The sequence below is a fragment of the Dromiciops gliroides genome, chromosome 4 (genome assembly GCF_019393635.1).
Source record: "Dromiciops gliroides isolate mDroGli1 chromosome 4, mDroGli1.pri, whole genome shotgun sequence".
Classification (NCBI taxonomy): domain Eukaryota; kingdom Metazoa; phylum Chordata; class Mammalia; order Microbiotheria; family Microbiotheriidae; genus Dromiciops; species Dromiciops gliroides.
The window spans coordinates 198,775,264-198,792,703 of record NC_057864.1 but is presented as its reverse complement, the minus strand read 5'-3'; the positions used below and the strand labels follow the sequence as shown (position 1 = coordinate 198,792,703).

The window sequence follows — 17,440 nt, the reverse complement described above, 5'->3', positions numbered from 1 at the left end:
CTTGAATCCACCTTTCCTCATCGAGTTCAGTCTGACCTTGCTTCCCCAAAGCAGACTTTGTCACCAGTTAATCCAGGAACACTTCAAGGATTCCAGTGGAAATATGGGAAGTACAAAAATCCTCTAACCCTCCAATCAAAGTGGAACTGGGGGCAGAAGGAAATCAAGGCCAGGGCTTACTCTGCCCCTTTCTGGCCTCCAAAAGCTTCTTTCTCCAGTATATCTGGAAATGCTCTCTCTTCTCTGTTGTTGGGTGTTATGGGCCTAGTGTACCCCAGAAGTTCTCTGGGGTAAATCAAAGAACGTTCTCCTTGAGAAACTAAACCAAAGGACAGATGCACCTAAAGAGATAAGTGGCATAGGATTGGGACTGAGTTAGCTCCAGTACCCCCACCCTTCATTCCAGTCTCCCCCATCCCTAGGGGAGATAAGATTAGGTGTGGCTGCCACCTTTGTGGCTTGAGGAGGACAGAGATGGTTTGAGAGATCTGGAGCCACCTCTCACCCAACTTCCCCCAGTCACCACCAGTGGGGGATGGTCCTCCCACAATAAGGGAACTTTCTACAGTCAAGAAGATCACCTCATTGGACCACCATGGGGCCTCTATAAAAGGATTTACCTGTCTCCTTCTGGATGAGATAAGTATCTCAGAGCCATGCTCTGTGCCATGCCTTCTCCCCATGAGAAGTCCAAGAATTTCTCTCTTGGTATCCTTTACCTACCACCCTAAATAAAACTATTATTTTATTCTAATTGGATTTGTGTGCAAAAAGGTATAATCCTTTTTTTTTTCAGGGCGATGAGGATTAAGTGACTTGCCCAGGGTCACACAGCTAGTGTCAAATGTCTGAGGCCAGATTTGAACTCAGGTCCTCCTGAATTCAGGGCTCGTGCTTTATCCACTGCACCACATAGCTGTCCCCAGGTATAATTCTTTAAAGAGGAATTCCTAAGAACCCCTATCCCAAACCCCCACTCAATTTCCCTATAACACTGGGCATTTGAATCTCTCAGCCATAAACTGGCTCAATATTTTATAGATGGCCTCCAGACTACAACTAAGTTTCCTCACTCAATCAGAACATATTTCTTGCTATATTTGAACAGATGTACAGACCTTCCCACCTAGTTAACAAATGAGATGTATTCCCACCTGTTAAATGTATTAGGGGTATAGCATTTTATCACGTTAGGTGGGGGTGGAGGAAGTTGACTGATTTATTAAAATATTTATTCAGGTAATTCAAATTATTTCCTTTTTTTTGCTTTTAATTTTAAAAAATTCCCTTAACAGTATTTTATTTTTTTTCCAGTTACATGTAAGGATAGTTTTCAACATTTGTTTTTATAAGATTTTAAGTTCCAAATTTTTTTCCCTCCCTTCCTTCCCTCTCCCCTCCCAAAGACAGCAATCAAACTGATATAGGCTATATATGTACAATCACATTAAACTTACTTCCACATTAGTCATGTTGCGATAGAAGAATCAGAACAAAAGGAAAAAACCTTAAGAAAGAAGAAAAAACAACAACAACAAAAGTTCTTTTTTTTTTTTTTAGTGAGGCAATTGGGGTTAAGTGACTCGACCAGGGTCACACAGCTAGTGTTAAGTATCTGAGGCCGGATTTGAACTCAGGTACTCCTGACTCCAGGGCTGTTGCTCTATCCACTGCACCACCTAGCTGCCCCCCACAGTTCTTTTTTTCTAGATGTGAAGAGCATTTTTCATCATGAGTCCTTTGGAATTGTCTTGGATCATTGTATTGCTGAGAAGAGCTAAGTCTATTATAGTCAATCATCATACTATGTTGCTATTACTGTGTACAATGTTTTCATGGTTCTGCTCATTTCATTTATCATCAATCCATTTAAGGCTTTCCAGGTTTTTCTGAAATCTGTCTGCTCATCATTTCTTGTAGCACAGTAGTATTCCATATATTCATTTACCACAACTTGTTCAGCCATTCCCTATTTGATGGGCATCCCATCAATTTCCAATTCTTTGCCACCACAAAGAGAGCTGCTATAAATATTTTTGTACATGTGGGTCCTTTTTCCTTTTTTTAATGATCTCTTTGGGATACAGACCTAGTAGTGGTATGCACAGCCCTATAGCCCTTTGGGCAGAGTTCCAAATTGCTCTCCAGAATGGTTGGATTAGTTCACAACTCCACCAACAATGCATTTCAATTTTTCTACATCTTCTCCAACATTTATTATTTTCTTTTTTGGTCCTGTTAGCCAATCTGATAGGTGTGAAGTGGTATCTCAGAGTTGTTTAAATTTTTCATTTCTCTAATCAACAGAGTTTTAGAACATTTTTTCACGTGGCAATGTTTGGGGGGAGAAAAATTTGGAACTCTAAATCTTATGAAAATGAATGTTGAAAACTACCCTTACATGTAACTGGAAAAAATAAAATAAATGTTTGTTAAAAAAAAGAAAAAAAATTTTTCTTCCTCCCCCTTCCACAAGACATCAACCAGGTTATATATGTACAATCCACAAGTGCTATTTTTGTCAGTTCTTTCTATGGGGGTGGATAGTAAGGTTCTTTTTTTTTTTTAGGGCAATGAGGGTTAAGTGACTTGCCCAGGGTCACACAGCTAGTAAGTGTTAAGTGTCTGAGGCCAGATTTGAACTCAGGTACTCCTGAATCCAGGGCGGGTGCTTTATCCACTGTGCCACCTAGTTGCCCTGATAGTAAGCTTCTTCATCATTAGTCCCTTGGGATTGTCTTGGATCATTGTATTGCTGAGAGTAGTTAAGTCATTCACAACTGCTCATCCAACATTACTGCTGTCACTATGCACAGTGTCCTCTTAGTTCTGCTCATTTCACTATACATCAGTTCATATGAGTCTTTCTAGGTTTTTCTGATATCCTGTTTGTCATTTCCTATAGCACAATACCATTCCACTATAATCATATAACACAGCTTCTTCAGTCATTCCTCAATTGATGGACATTCCCTTGATTCCCAATACTTAGCCACCACAAAGAGTTGCTATAAATTTTTTTGCACAATTTTTCCCCCTTTTCTCTTTCTCATGATTACTATTGTTGACTGTTTCCCTCTATCCTATTCCCTTCTCCATGATATTTACTCTATTATCTATCTTCTTTCACCCTATGCCTCTTCAAAAGGGATTTGCTTCTGTCTGTCCCCTCCTCCAATCTGCCCTCCCTTCTTTTACCCCTCTCTCTTTATCCCCTTCCCCTCCTCTTTTCCTGCAGGGTTAGATAGATTACTCAACCCAATTGAGTGTGTAATGTTATTCCCTCCTTGGGCCAATTCTAATGAGATTGAGGTCTTTGAGCCAGTTCTGATGAGTGTAAGGCTAATTCACTGCCCTGCTTAGATAGATTACCCCATCCAATTGGGTGTGTATATGTTAATTCCTCCTTGAGGCAACTCTGATGAGATTAAGGTCTTTGAGCCTATTCTGATGTGTAAAATTAATTTACTGCCCTGCTCCTCCCCCATCTCTTCCCCCACTCCATAAGCCCTTTCCTGTTTTTTTCATGTGGGATTTCACCCCATGCTACCTCTGTCCTTCCCCTCCCCCAGTGCATTCCCCTCCCCCCTCAATTTAACCCTGAAGATGTCATCATGGGGCATCTAGGTGACACAGTGGACAAAGCATCTGCCCCAGACCCAGGGGGATCTCAGCCAAAACCTGGCCTCAGACACAAGACAGTCACCCACTGCATAACTCCAGGTATGTCCCCTAACTCCAATTTTTTATGGAGTGATACCACCTGCTGGAGTGTTACTATAGGAAAGCTCCGCCATGAGGAGAAGGTGTCTGAGGGCAACCCATGTGGTTTGGAAGGTCAGTTCCTTGGTGTCAGGAAGTGATGTTTATTTGTGGGTACTGTCTATCAAAGCTACCAGCCAATTAGCTTGGAGTGTGTGGATGAGATGTTCCGGGTTTCACAGAAGGCTTGTGGGATGAAGAAGGGGTAAGGCTCGCTCTCTCACTCTCTTGGGGCTGGGGGGGGGGGAAATACTGGAAAAAATACCGCTGGAAATACTGGCTCCCTGAGATAGATAGGCATCTATGTGTAGGCATTTAGGCCTCTCTCTCTCTCTTAACCAAATTCTTATTCTCCTTAATAAATGCTTAAAAGTCTAAACTCTTGCTAAAGCTTATAATTTATTGGTGACCACTCATTAGATAATTTTAGACAGTCTAGCTAGATAGCAACTTTACATATGCTATGGTCATAGAGAGTGGAAGGCTGCCAAATAACTGGTCAGCACAAACTTGTGAACTATATTCTTTGAATCAAGCATTAAAATGCTTAGCCAGTGACTTAGGAACTATATATACTCATTCAAAGTATGTCTTTGGAATAGTACATGTGTGGAAAACTCAGGGAGGTGGGGGCTCAATGCACAGATAGAGGGCAATGGGTACTTCCTGATAGGAGGGAAATGGTTAACAGAGCCATCATGAGAGAACTCATGGGCACTCTGCATCAGGGGAACCATTTGGGAGCACAGACTATGTGTAATATCATATTAAGAAGGTATGGGGGGCAGCTAGGTGGTGCAGTGGATAGAGCACCAGCCCTGGATTCAGGAGTACCTGAGTTCAAATCCAGTCTCAGACACTTGACACTTACTAGCTGTGTGACCCTGGGCAAGTCACTTAACCCCAATTGCCTTACTAAAAAAACAAAAAAAAAACCAACAAAAAAGAAGGTATGGGGGGCAGCTAGGTGGTACAGTGGATAGAGCACCGGCCCTGGATTCAGGAGGACCTGAGTTCAAATGTGGCCTTGGACACTTGACAATTACTAGCTGTGTGACCCTGGGCAAGTCACTTAACCCCAATTGCCTCACCAAAAAAAAAAAAAAAAAGAAGGTATGGGAGGCAGCTAGGTGGCACAGTGGATAAAGTATTGGCCCTGAATTCAGGAGTACTTGAGTTCAAATCTGGCCTCAGACACTTGACACTTACTGGCTGTGTGACAATGGGCAAGTCACTTAACCCCCCATAGCCCCGCAAAAAAAAAAAAAAAGAAGGTATGGATGCATTGGGATTTATACTATTGCAAAGCAGATTAGTGAGGGCTGTATAATTTGCCAAAAAATAAATAAGAAATTAAAAAGTTAATGAATTCCTGGGGGTCAGGCCTGGGACTGAGACCATTCCAGAGTATGCAGGCAGATTTTACAGAAATGCCACCAATAGGGAAATTGAAATATCTATTAGTCTTGGTGGATCACCTGACAGGGTGGGCCAAGGCTTTCCCCACAGGAAAGGCTACTTCCCAAGTGGTAGCTAAACTGATATTAGAACAGATCATTCCTAGGTATGGACTGGTGGAGAATATAGACTCAGATAATGAGACCCACTTTACTGCTCAAACCCTGCAATCAATAATGAGGGCTTTAGAAATAAGATGGGGGCAGCTAGGTGGTGCAGTGGATAGAGCACTGGCCCTGGATTCAGGAGGACCTGAGTTCAAATCTGACCTCAGACACTCGACACTTACAAGCTGTGTGAACCTAGGTAAGTCACTTAACCCTCACTGCCTCACCAAAAACAAAAATAAAAACAAGAAATAAGATGGGATTTTCATACTCCTTGTCAAGCTCCCTCCTCAGGGAAGGTAGAAAAAGTGAACCAAACATTAAAAAAGCAAATATCTAAATTAATGCTTTAGGGGCAGCTAGGTGGCGCAGTGGATAGAGCACGGGCCCTGGAGTCAGAAGTACCTGAGTTCAAATCCAGCCTCAGACACATAACACTTACTAGCTGTGTGTGACCCTGGGCAAGTTACTTAAGTTAACCCCAATTGCCTCACTAAAAAACAAAACAAAACAAAACAAAACAATTAATTAATTAATGCTTGAAACCAAGCTTCTGTGGACTAAATGTCTTCCATTAGGCCTAATTAGGATAAGAACCACCCCTAAGAAGGAAGTAAAAACATCCCCATATGAAATGTTATTTGAGTATCCTTACTTGGGAAAGACAACAGAGTTCCCAAGAATAGAAATGAAAGACATGTTTCTCAGAGAATATATTTCTGGCCTCTCTGCCTCTGTTTCTTTACTCTGACAGAAGGGACTTCTATCCCAGACTCCTCCTCTCAAGTTTCCAGCTCATCAATTTAAGCCTGGAGACTGGGTATTGATAAGAGCCTGTAAGAGCAACAAGTTGGAACCTGATTGGAAGGGCCATTCCTGGTGTTACTTTTCAACTACACTGCAGTGAGGACTGAGGAGTGAAACTGGACTCATTACTCTCAAGTAAAAGGGGCACCTTTTCCAGAAGAAAAACCAGAGCCAAAGCATGAGCAGTGGACTGTGAATATGGAATCTGATGGACCGACGGTGAAGTTTAAAAAGACTTTAATGTACAATATACAAAAAGGGGAAAGGGAGGTAACATTTTGGGGTAGTGGGAGCTGCTCAGGCAAACAATTAATGGAGGAGCAAAAAGGATGGGTATTATGGGGGGAAAGAAGGAGGAATGAGGATTCATCCCTGGCCTGATGGAAGACACATACATTCCTTTTTATACTATCAGGACCAGAATGGTGGATGGTGTATGGGTACTGTTATGCCCTTGAATCCATTCCAGTGCACCACATCACAACAAAAAGGAGTGTGTCAGTACAAACAGTAGAATCTGATACTCGTAAGGTTGCCCTGTATAACCATGATCTTGGGGTACAGCAGAGGATTAGAGATTATGAGAAATGCATGTGCCCAGAACCAGTTTATAACACTAAGGGAAGTATCCAGGGAGAGGAGTATCAAAAAGAACAACTCGACCCAAATAGACTGACCTTTGTAACATATGGATTTGATACATGGGCATCAGAAGGAAGAATTGACCCTGTAGGAAGAATAGGAATATCCTTTGAAAATTCCATGGATCCTACATCCCTCTATCCTTTTAAGACTCCAAAAATAACCTCTCTGAGTCCAGAGGGGAAATTAGGAAATTCTGAAACTCCTGAGTTACAGGCCATTGAAGTTAAGGATGTGAGACACAGTGGAGACAGAGACTGGGTTTGGAGATTCAAATGCTTGGATAGAATGGGTCAGCACTTTGGGAAGACCAGCTGCCCATACTCTAAGTCCAGCTTTTAGCCTGGAGGGGTTCCTGTGTCTCCTTCAATTATACCAGAACGGGTTGGCAAAGGATGAGAGTTGCAGAGATTTGGAGCTACTCTTCCCTGTAATAAAAAGGACAGCAGAAAAGATCATGCCCACCTTTGTTGGAATCCCAGGAAACCATCCTGCCTGTTTCTCCAGACGGGTGAGAGAAGGTTTTCTGGTCTTGGGTAATATGAGTTGTGTACAAACATGGGAAGTAACCAAGAACAACTCGGTAGATTTTTCATTCCTGATCTTTCCCCGAGCCAACCTATGGTAGTATTGTGGTGGAAAAGTGTTAAGACCAACCTTACTCCCTAACTGGGCTGGGACTTGTGGATTGGTGCGGCTGGCCACCCCCTTTACCATGGCATCTGAGCATTTCTCCAAATCCAAGTCTAAATCAAGAAAGAAACACAGCCCAGAGGGGCAAAAAGGCTCATCTGATGCTCCAATCTACCTAGACAGCATAGGAGTCCCACAGGGTGTGCCAGAATCTCTCCTATGGTGGGTGACCATAACTAAAAATGTAGATTGGGACCAGCAGAGGTTCATTAATTACACTAGAGATGTGGTACAGGGTATTTCTGAACAACTGGCTGCAACTAGCAAAATGGCTTGGGAAAACAAAATAGCCCTTGATATGATGTTAGCAGAAAAAGTGGGAGTGTGTGTCATGCTGGGCGGCCAATGCTGAACCTTTCTTTTCTTTTCTTTTTTTTTTGGGGGGGGTGTGTGAGGCAATTGGGGTTAAGTGACTTGCCCAGGGTCACACAGCTAAAAAGTGTCAAGTGTCTGAGGCTGGATTTGAACTCAGGTCCTCCTGACTCCAAGACCAGTGGTTCTATCCACTGCACCACCTAGCTGCCCCCAATGCTGCACCTTTATCCCAAATAATAATGCCCCTGATGGTTCAAAAACTAGAGCCTTGAAAGGCTTAAGTACACTGGTTGAGGAATTAGCAGAAAATTCAGGGGTTGACACCACCTGGACAGGATGGATGGAATCCTGGTTTGGGAAATGGAAAGGTTTCGCTGCCTCAATCCTCATCACTCTCATTATAGTGGCAGGAGTTTTATGCTGTATCCTTCCCTTCCTTCAAGGGTTAAATCAGAGACTTCTCACAAAGGTTACTCCATTTGGGAAAGTAAAGGCAAACACTCAAATGCTAATATTCACAGATTTAGACTAAGAGGCAGAGGAGATATTAAATAAATGGAATGAAAGGAGCCCAATAGTAAAAAATAAAGAGGAGGGATTGTGAGAAAATGGGTATTCTCTCAAAGGGGATATAACAAGTCAATCATACTCCTCCTGATCTGTTTTTAGGACAGAGGTCTCAGATCCCCTCCTCCCCCTCTGGCTAACAAAATCACATGGTTCAAAGAGCCCTGGTCTCAATAAGGTCCACTCCTGAGTTATGCCCATATAAGGAATAACTGATTAGGGATGGGAATACTGCATTTAGATTAGCTAGTTTTGTAACCCTTGAGTAATTGGACAAATGATGAAAAAGGGTTTAAAACAAGGCTTGCAAGCCCCCATTTTCTGCACCCACTAGCTGCACACTAGGTTGCCTCCTCATGAGAAGGAAATAAAAGAGCCTTTGTCACATAGCTGCTGAGTTCCTGAGAATTATTGAGAAGAGGATTGTTTTCCCTCGAAGCACCTATCATATCCCATAGTAGTTTGTGAGGCTCAAATGAGATTTTTTTTCAAATGAGATATTTGTAAAGCGCTTTGCACAGTGCATGCCTGGCACATATCATTGTATGTGATATGTAAATGTTAACTACTACTACTACAATTATTATTATTACTATCATCATCATTACCGTTGTTGAAGGATTAGTTTGTTATGGCAGTGTTTCCTTGGAACAAGTGCAATCCCATTGACAGATTCCCCTTTCACGCCTGCGTCTTGTGCAGCAGCCGCACTGTCCGCTAGCCCATGCAGTGCAGACAAGTCCCGGCATGGGGCGGGCTGCAGTTCTGCATCGGTAAGCCACTTAGATGGCTGCAGGTCCCCAGACTGGCTGGACTGTACGGCAATCCAGACTGCGTCTCCGCACAGAGCCGTTGGGGGGCGCAGCCGGCCCACGATCCCGCGCTTCCTAAACAGTGCTAAGAATCAGACTGAATAACTCTCCCGCCACCTCCGGGGAACGTTTCCCCGCCTCAGTTGCGGGCTGCCCACAGCGATGCCTGGTGTCAGAGACTGATGGAAGTACGAATGCCATGCTTCAGGGTCGGCGATTTCGGAGGGGCGACTTCCAGGCCCCGGGCAAGGGTGCTACCCGTAAGGGTTGCTAGTGTGAGCATGCGCACGTAGGCGCTCAAAGTCTGAGGGACTTGACAGGCACTTCCGCGGCCAGCCAGGCTCTGGACCGGGGTCCTTCGTAGGCGCGAGATCGGGGTCCCGGTGCTTGTGGCGGCCCTGGAACCCCTGGTACTTGCGTTGACCGGACCTGCAACATGGAGGAACTGGACGGCGACCCCACGCTCACGGTAAGGTCTATGCCGCGGGGCTGACAGGGCCAGGGACAGCCACGCGTGGCCTGGGTGCTTTCCCGCCTTCCGCCGGAGGTCGCTGCCCCGCCCCTCTAGGGGCCACGACCCTACTCGGGAGCGCGCCCCGGCCTTGCTAGGGGGCATGTCCCGGGAGTCGCTGGGCAGCATTTCCTTTGTCTCTAGCTCGCGCCCTGGCCACGCCTACGCACGTGGGTGTTCCTCCTGCGCCCTGGCCGGGCTTTCCGCTTCCCCACCCTCCTCCCACTCCACCTGAGAAACACAACTCGGGTTTTCCCGGGGCCTCGTCGGGGTTTTTTTTTGTGTGTGTTTTTTGGTTGTCGCCTTAGCAACGTAGCGTAGTGGATGGACTGCTGGGCGTGGAGTCCGGGGACCTGGGTTCAGATTCAGCCTCAGCCACTTCCCACCTCTTTGACCCTGAGCGAGTCACTGCCGCACTTACAGTATCAGTTACCTAATTTGTAAAATGGGAATAATGACCTCACCTACTTTGCAGAGTTGTTGATGTTTACTTTAGTAATTGAAATATTAACAATAGCTAACACTTCTATAGTACTTTCTATGTTCCAGAGGGAAGAGAAGAGATTTATATAGCACTTTGTGCCAAGCCCTTTTACAGATATCTCATTTGATCCCCACAAGAACCCTGAGAGATAGGTGATGTCATTATATCCATATTTCAGCTGAAGAAAGTGAAGCAGTCAGAAGTTAAGTGACCACGGCCTGGCCTTAGACACTTGACATTTACTAGCTGTGTGATCCTGGGCCCTCATTGCCCCGCCAAAAAAAAAAAAGTTAAGTGACCTGCCCAGGGTTTGAAAAGCGCTTTACTGAGCCCATTTTACACTTTTGTTTACCCTAGGGAGTCAATCTCTGCCTCACTTTCCTCAGCTATCAAATGAGGTCAGTGTGATGATAGTCCTCCTGGCACATAGAAAGTACTATATGTTCTATTCCATTCTATTTATTTATTTAGAGTTTTCCCCAAGTTACATGTAAAAACAAATTTTCACATCGATTTTTAAAACTGTGTTCCAAATTCTCTTCTTCCCTCCCTCCCCACCCCGCCTTAAGAACTCAAGCAATTCAATTTAAGTTATACATGTGCAGTCATGCAAAACATTTCCACATTTGTCATGTTGTGAAAGAAAACAGACATAAAAAACTTTGGAAAGAGGAACTAACAAAAAAATTATGCTTCAGTCTGTATTCAGATACCATCAGTTCCTTCTTTGTAGATGGATTGCATTTTTCATAAGTCCTTCTGATAGCATCCTGCTTATCATTTCTTTGGGGGGGGGCAGTGAGGGTTAAGTGACTTGCCCAGGGTCACACAGCTAGTAAGTGTCAAGTGTCTGAGGAAGCTGTACTTGAACTCAGGCCCTCCTGAATCCAGGGCTGGTGCTTTATCCACTGTGCCACCTAGCTGCCCCTAGTTAAATAGATTCTGTGAATCACTGCTGAAGCTAGATGGGCAGGAAAAAAATTACATACTCAGGAAGTGCATGTTGTTATTTCTGTAAGTAGTAGTAGAACAAAATAGGATTTTAGAAAAATTCCATAACCCACATAAATACTAGCTTATATTTCCAAATTGCATGACAATCTGATATAACTGAGATAATGCTGCTTAACAATATAGAGATTTGGGGGTAGCTAGATGGCACAGTGGATAAAGCGCTGGTCCTGGATTCAGGAGTACCTGAGTTCAAATCCAGCCTCAGACACTTGACACTTACTAGCTGTGTGACCCTGGGCAAGTCACTTAACCCTCACTGCCCTGCCAAAAAACAAAACAAACAAAAAAGAATAAAGATTTATTTTTCTTAAACTGCATCTTATTGATGCCTTTTGTCTTGGCACCAGTCATTTCCCACTCTTTCTAGATTGCATCCTGTTCTGGTTCATATTCAATATTAGCCCCTTAACTGGGGATATACTCCAGGGCTCTGTCCAGGGCCTACTTCTTGTCTCTTGCTTGGTGACTTCAGAAAGTCCCATAGGTTTAATTATCATGTCTGTAGAAATGATTCCTAAATTCTGTGTATCCTGTCTTGGTCTCTCCTGAGTGTTGCTCATATATCTCCATTGGAGATTTCAAACTAGGTTGCCTATAGACATCGCAAACCCAACATGTCCAAAACTGAACTCATCTTCTTTCCCCTCAACCTCACCCAGGTTCACTTCTTCTGAATTTCTCTATTTCTGTTGAGCACCACCTACCTTCTGATCACTCAGATTTGCAGTCTTGGTGTCACCCCAAAGTACTTGTTCTTTCTTATCACACATATAGCCAGTCAGTTGACACATCTTGCCATTTCTTTTTGGTGGGGTAGGGTGGGGCAATGAGGGTTATTAAGTGACTTGCCCAAGGTCACACAGCTAGTAAGTATCAAGTGTCTGAGACCAGGTCCTCCTGAATCTGGGTTTGGTGCTTTATCCACTGTACCACCTAGCTGCCCCTCATCTGGCCATTTTTGTGTCTATGACATCTTTTGCATCAGAGCTGATTTTTCTATTCACAACCACCACCATAATTCAAGCCTGTATCACCTTTCACTGCCACAGCTTCTTAATCGGTCTTACACAAATGCTAAAAGGATTTTCCTGAAAGTTTGGATCACACCATATCATATCCCTGCTCAGTAAACTCCAGAGGTTTCCTGTTCTTTCTAGCATTTAAAGGCCTTACAACATGTCCTCCAGCTACCTTTCCACCATTATCATTATGCATTACTCCCTTTTTTACACTTTGTGGTCCAGTACAAGCTGGCCTCCTTCTTGTCCCTCTTGTATGACACTCCATCTCCTTTCTGTTCCTTTCAATTGGTCATTGCCTCTAAGAATATCTTTTTCTTTTTTTTCTTTTTCTGAATAGAATTTTATTTTCCAAAATATATGTAAAAACAAATTTTGATGTCAATTTTTAAAAACTTTGTGTTCCAACTTTTCTTCCTCCCTTTCTTCCCCACCCCTCACCCACAAGAACTCAAGCAATTCAAAATAAGTTATACACGAGTATTCATGGAAAACATTCCCACATTAGCTAGGTTGTGAGAGAAAACAGTCAAAAAACAAAACTTCAGATTAAGGAATTGTCAGAAACAGAACAATTTTTAAAAAAATTTGTTTCCATCTGTTTTCAGATACTATCAGTTCTTTCTCTGTAGATGGATCGCAATTTTCATAAGTCCTTCAGCATTATATCAGAATCTTTTTTTCTTTCAAAACTCTTTCTGACATTTTCATGAAGATTTTTCTTAACCCCTCCCTCCAAGTGCTTTGTATTTATTTTATGTGTTTGTATAATGGGTATAGTGTATATTATATACCTATATGTGTACATATATGTGTATATATGTTATCTCTCCTGATTGAGTGGAGAGACTTTCATCTTTGTCTTTTCATCCCCAGTGCTTGACACACAGGGTAGGTGCTTAATAAATATTATTGGTTAATTGACAGAAACAGTTCGGCAAAGCATCCAATACAGATACTTTGTATGGCATTGTCTACCAGTGTTGTCAAACTCAAATAGAATTGGGGCCATTAAATCATACATTAGAATCCTTTTTTTTTTTTTTTAAGTGAGGCAATTGGGGTTAAGTGACTTGCCTAGGGTCACACAGTTAAGTGTTAAGTGTCTGAGACCGGATTTGAACTCAGGTCCTCCTGAATCCAGAGCCAGTGCTTTATCCACTTCGCCACCTAGCTGCCCCCTGGACTGTATTAACTTTGATCATGTCATACAAATCTTCCCGCTCTTCTCTGACCCTATTTCTTAGTGCACAGTAATTAATTACATTCCTATATTATAGGGTTTTTTATCCTTTTCCTAATCAATAGGCATTCATTTTGTCTGCATTTCTGTGCTACCACCGTCACTTTTGCAACATAAGTCCATACTGAAATCCCAAGTGGTGAGCTCCTCCAGTAGTGCATTACGATGATTGTCTTGCCCATAGACCTTCAACATTGACTATTCCCATCTTTTGTCATCTTTGCCAATTTTCTTGGGGAAGTAAAAGCTCAGCATTGTTTTAATTTGCATTTTTTGCTCCTGGTGACTCAGAGCATGTTTTCATGCGATCATTTGTAGTTTACAAATCTTTTTAAGACTTCGTATTGTTTGCCAACTTATGTGTTGAAGTGAGTATCATATATAATGGGGCTAGCATAGTTTTACCCAGAAGGCAGTGGAACAATGCATGCTAGGCTATGACATGTTGCCAATAAAGAGCAGTGCCATAAAGGAGGTCATTAGAGAGGTGTATGACCAGAAGAGGAGTGGGAGAAATCTATTGAGAGCAAGGATCCCTAATGCCCACATGCTTTTATGGAAACATCAGTGCATCTGGAGCTGAGCAGAGGCATGCAGAGGATTAGTGGGAGGATGTGGACAAGAATCACACAGGCTGGAAAGGTGTAGTGTACCACTACAGCAATGTCAGGGAGATTACAGATTATCAGGTAAGAAACTAGTCTGATGTGATAATAGCTGATATTTATATAGTATTTGAAGATTTACAAAATCCTTTGAATACATTCTCAATCATCCTCATAATAACCCTGTGAGGTACATATTGTGCTAGTAGGATTATCTCCACTTTACAGATAAGAAAACTGAGGCTTAGAGACTTGAATGACTTCAGGTAATCCACAGTTACACAGCTAGTCAGCAAAGGCAAATAATGTATTTTTTTTTTTTAGTGAGGCAATTGGGGTTAAGTGACTTGCCCAGGGTCACACAGCTAGTAAGTGTTAAGTGTCTGAGGCCAGATTTGAACTCAGGTCCTCCTGAGTCCAGGGCCGGTGCTCTATCCACTGCGCCACCTAGCTGCCCCAAATAATGTATTTTTTAAAGTATATTTAACTATATAGGTGACAGACCAGAGTTTGCTTACCCCTGCACTATAGGATAGCAGCAGCCTTTAATTCAGTGTGTGATTCTTAAATTGTTAAAGGTTGATAGTATTTGCCTGATTTAGTATAAAATCCCACAACCAGTCAGTTGTTCATATTTCTAGAGTATACAAAGATGAGGCTACTGTCAGTTTGTATTCTGTGCTGTTTACTTGGGGGCAGTATGTGTTTCAGTTGTAACACTCCTCTTAACTATTTGCATTTGTGTGATGGGGGTTCTGTTTAGGGGCACAGTCTGTGATGGTGGAACAAAACAAATAAAATTGTATTTATTTGCATTTATTACAAGGGGATTGGTTCGGTGACTTGACTTATGTGACCCCCTAACCTTGGTACAATTCCACATCCACAAAGGTGCTTAAGAAGTATTTTTGATTGCTTATTACTGCTTTTAGGCTTATTTAAACAAATATTTGAAATTTCAAGCCTTCAGATTTCTTTCATCAAGGAGAGTTTGACAGTTATCTTGTCTTGCTTCTTCCTAGTTGATTCCAGGGATAAATTCCAAGAAGAGGCAAATGTGTTTTGACTGGGGACCTGGAGAGATGCTGGTGTGTGAAACTTTGTTCAAAAAAAAAGGTAATTAATTCTTGCTCTCTTTGTGTGGATTCCCCTGGGCAACCTTTGTTGGTATGTCTGTGTTGTTAGGGATTGTGACCAGCGGGGGCATGAGAAATTTGGATTCATTTATGGTTGTTTTAAATTTTGGAAGCTTTGGCAGTTGTATGGGCTTAGTCATGATGGAGAATCTCATGAAGCTTGAAAAACTCGTAGTTTAGAATAAACTGTCAGTGTGATCAGTCTTTCTGGTCTAAGGATGGGTATGTTTCCTGCCTACTCTTTGTTTTCATTCTTGTTCAGAAGGAGCTTTTATTTTTCCTTTTTCTCTGCCCACTAAGACTGTAAGTGGAGGCAGCTAGGTAGCACAGTGGATAAAGCACTGGCCATGGATTCAGGAGGACCTGAGTTCAAATCTTGCCTCAGACACTTGACACTTACTAGCTGTGTGACCCTGGGCACATCACTTAACCCTCATTGCCCAGGAAAAAAAAAAAAAAGACTGTAAGTGTTTCATTCTCCTTAACAGCTGCTCTTATTAGAATGATGCTTTCAGGATGCTTTGGTTATCTATTTTCTGTTCACAGTGTTAAATAGATTAAAGAATGTTTTAGTTTTATGAGCTTTCTAGGGCTAATTACTGGCAGCATGGCCAGAGATGCGTTTATTGGGAAGAATGCATTTTTAAATTTTTGTTCTTTTGAACACCACCCATCTATTGAAGATAGGTCTAATGTATTCAATGAAAATTTTTTCAGCAGTAACATAATAAACTTTTTAAAAAAGTTCTTGTGTAGGGGCAGCTAGGTGACACAGTAGATAGAGCACCGGCCCTGGACTCAGGAGGACCTGAGTTCAAATCCGGCCTCAGGCACTTAATACTTACTAGCTGTGTGACCCTGGGCAAGTCACTTAACCCCAATTGCCTCACCAAATAAATAAAGTTCTTGTGAATGCTACTGTATTGCTTGCTGCCCTCTCAGCAGGGAAATCTTGGTGCTTTTTAGAGAGGTTTTCTTACAAATCTTTGAGGGAACTTTATTAAAATACATAGTTTCTTCCTTTATTGCAAGAAGCATATTAGATCTAATGAAAGACTTATTTGTGGGATTTGGGGTAAATGATCTATTTTTCAATTTAGCTAATTCTTGAGAGCTGTTTTTCCTTAATTTCCTAGTTTAAAAATGTTATTTTTAACCCTTTGTTATTTCCCTAGCAGGAAATTTGAGTATTGGAAATTTCTTGCAGAGCAGGGCTTCAGCTACCACATTAGGGATCCTCTTAGTAGAACCTTATAGAAAGTGCATCCAGATGGCACTTTTACATATTGAACAGGAAAACATATCAGCACTTCTAGTGTGTTACGTACTAGGTGGAAACACAGATCTGTACCACATGGTTCCTTTTGTTTTCTGTTGTGCTCATCGAAAATCTATTCATGCAAACCACTGAACACCAACAAAACCTGTTCTAGAAATTGTTTTTGTATCAGAAAGTTATGTAGACCTATGGTTTCTATTTTAGAGATCATCATGGAACACTGGTTGCACTTGTTGATGAGACACCAAGTAGCCAACTGTTCTGTCATCTCTATGGAGCGAGGGTGTGTGCTATTGTTACAAGTTTTACAAAAATTATCTATTTAGAGTATATTACATTATTTTGGCAAAAGCTTTACTCTTGTTAACCGTTTTGTGCAAATATCAAATTTGAAGCCTTTAATCACATACCAATTTATTGAGAATTGAGAGAAGTAGCACATTGAAACTGAGAGAGTTAACATACTTTGGTGTGTGGTACAGTAGTGATAGATTACAAGTTTACCATGAATAATTTATATGTCGATGGTTGATAAATGACTACGTTTTTTTATCTCCTGTTTTGGGTGTCCTTAGTGGGGCCAGCAGCAAATTAATAAAATTGTAATAGCTAAATAGAAGCAGGGTGGCACAGTAGATAGAAAACTGTATGTGAAGCCAGGAAAACCAGGCTGGGTTTAAGTCCTTCCCCTGAAGCATATTGACTTTGTGACCCTGGGCAAGCCAGTGAACTTCAGTGTCCTAGACAGCTCTGTTAGACTATAAATTAAAACATCTCTCCTCTTTTCCCCCAATCTCTGGTAATTAGGTGGCCTTTCTTTTGTCAAGGCCCTTCTTATCAAGAACACAAGTTCCCTATACCAGGGCTTCTTAAACTTTTTCCACTTGCAGTCCCCTTTTGCCCTAGAAATTTTTATGCAACCCAGTGTTGGCATGTGTAGTGCAAAGTGCTCATGTTGTGTGTTTAGAACTAAGGCTGCAGCTACC

At 42.2% G+C, this 17,440-nt stretch overlaps 2 protein-coding genes across 3 annotated transcripts in view; one reads left to right on the top strand and one right to left on the bottom strand.

The window, feature by feature from the left end:
- SUMO2 (small ubiquitin like modifier 2) overlaps positions 1-9,446 on the bottom strand; it is a 97,658-nt gene extending 88,212 nt beyond the window's left edge. The window contains exons 1-2 of the mRNA XM_044003295.1: positions 9,356-9,446; positions 8,960-9,248 (exon numbers count right to left, since the gene is read on the bottom strand). Coding sequence (XP_043859230.1) covers positions 8,960-9,248; positions 9,356-9,446 — 380 coding nt within the window. The remainder of the gene's footprint in view (positions 1-8,959; positions 9,249-9,355) is intronic.
- The window catches only part of NUP85 (nucleoporin 85), a 30,861-nt gene continuing 22,649 nt past the window's right edge, over positions 9,229-17,440 (top strand). The window contains exons 1-2 of one of the 2 annotated variants that reach the window (XM_044002124.1): positions 9,229-9,632; positions 15,062-15,155. In XM_044002124.1, coding sequence (XP_043858059.1) covers positions 9,600-9,632; positions 15,062-15,155 — 127 coding nt within the window. In that variant the 5' untranslated portion in view covers positions 9,229-9,599. The remainder of the gene's footprint in view (positions 9,633-15,061; positions 15,156-17,440) is intronic. The other variant, XM_044002125.1, reaches the window with a different exon arrangement.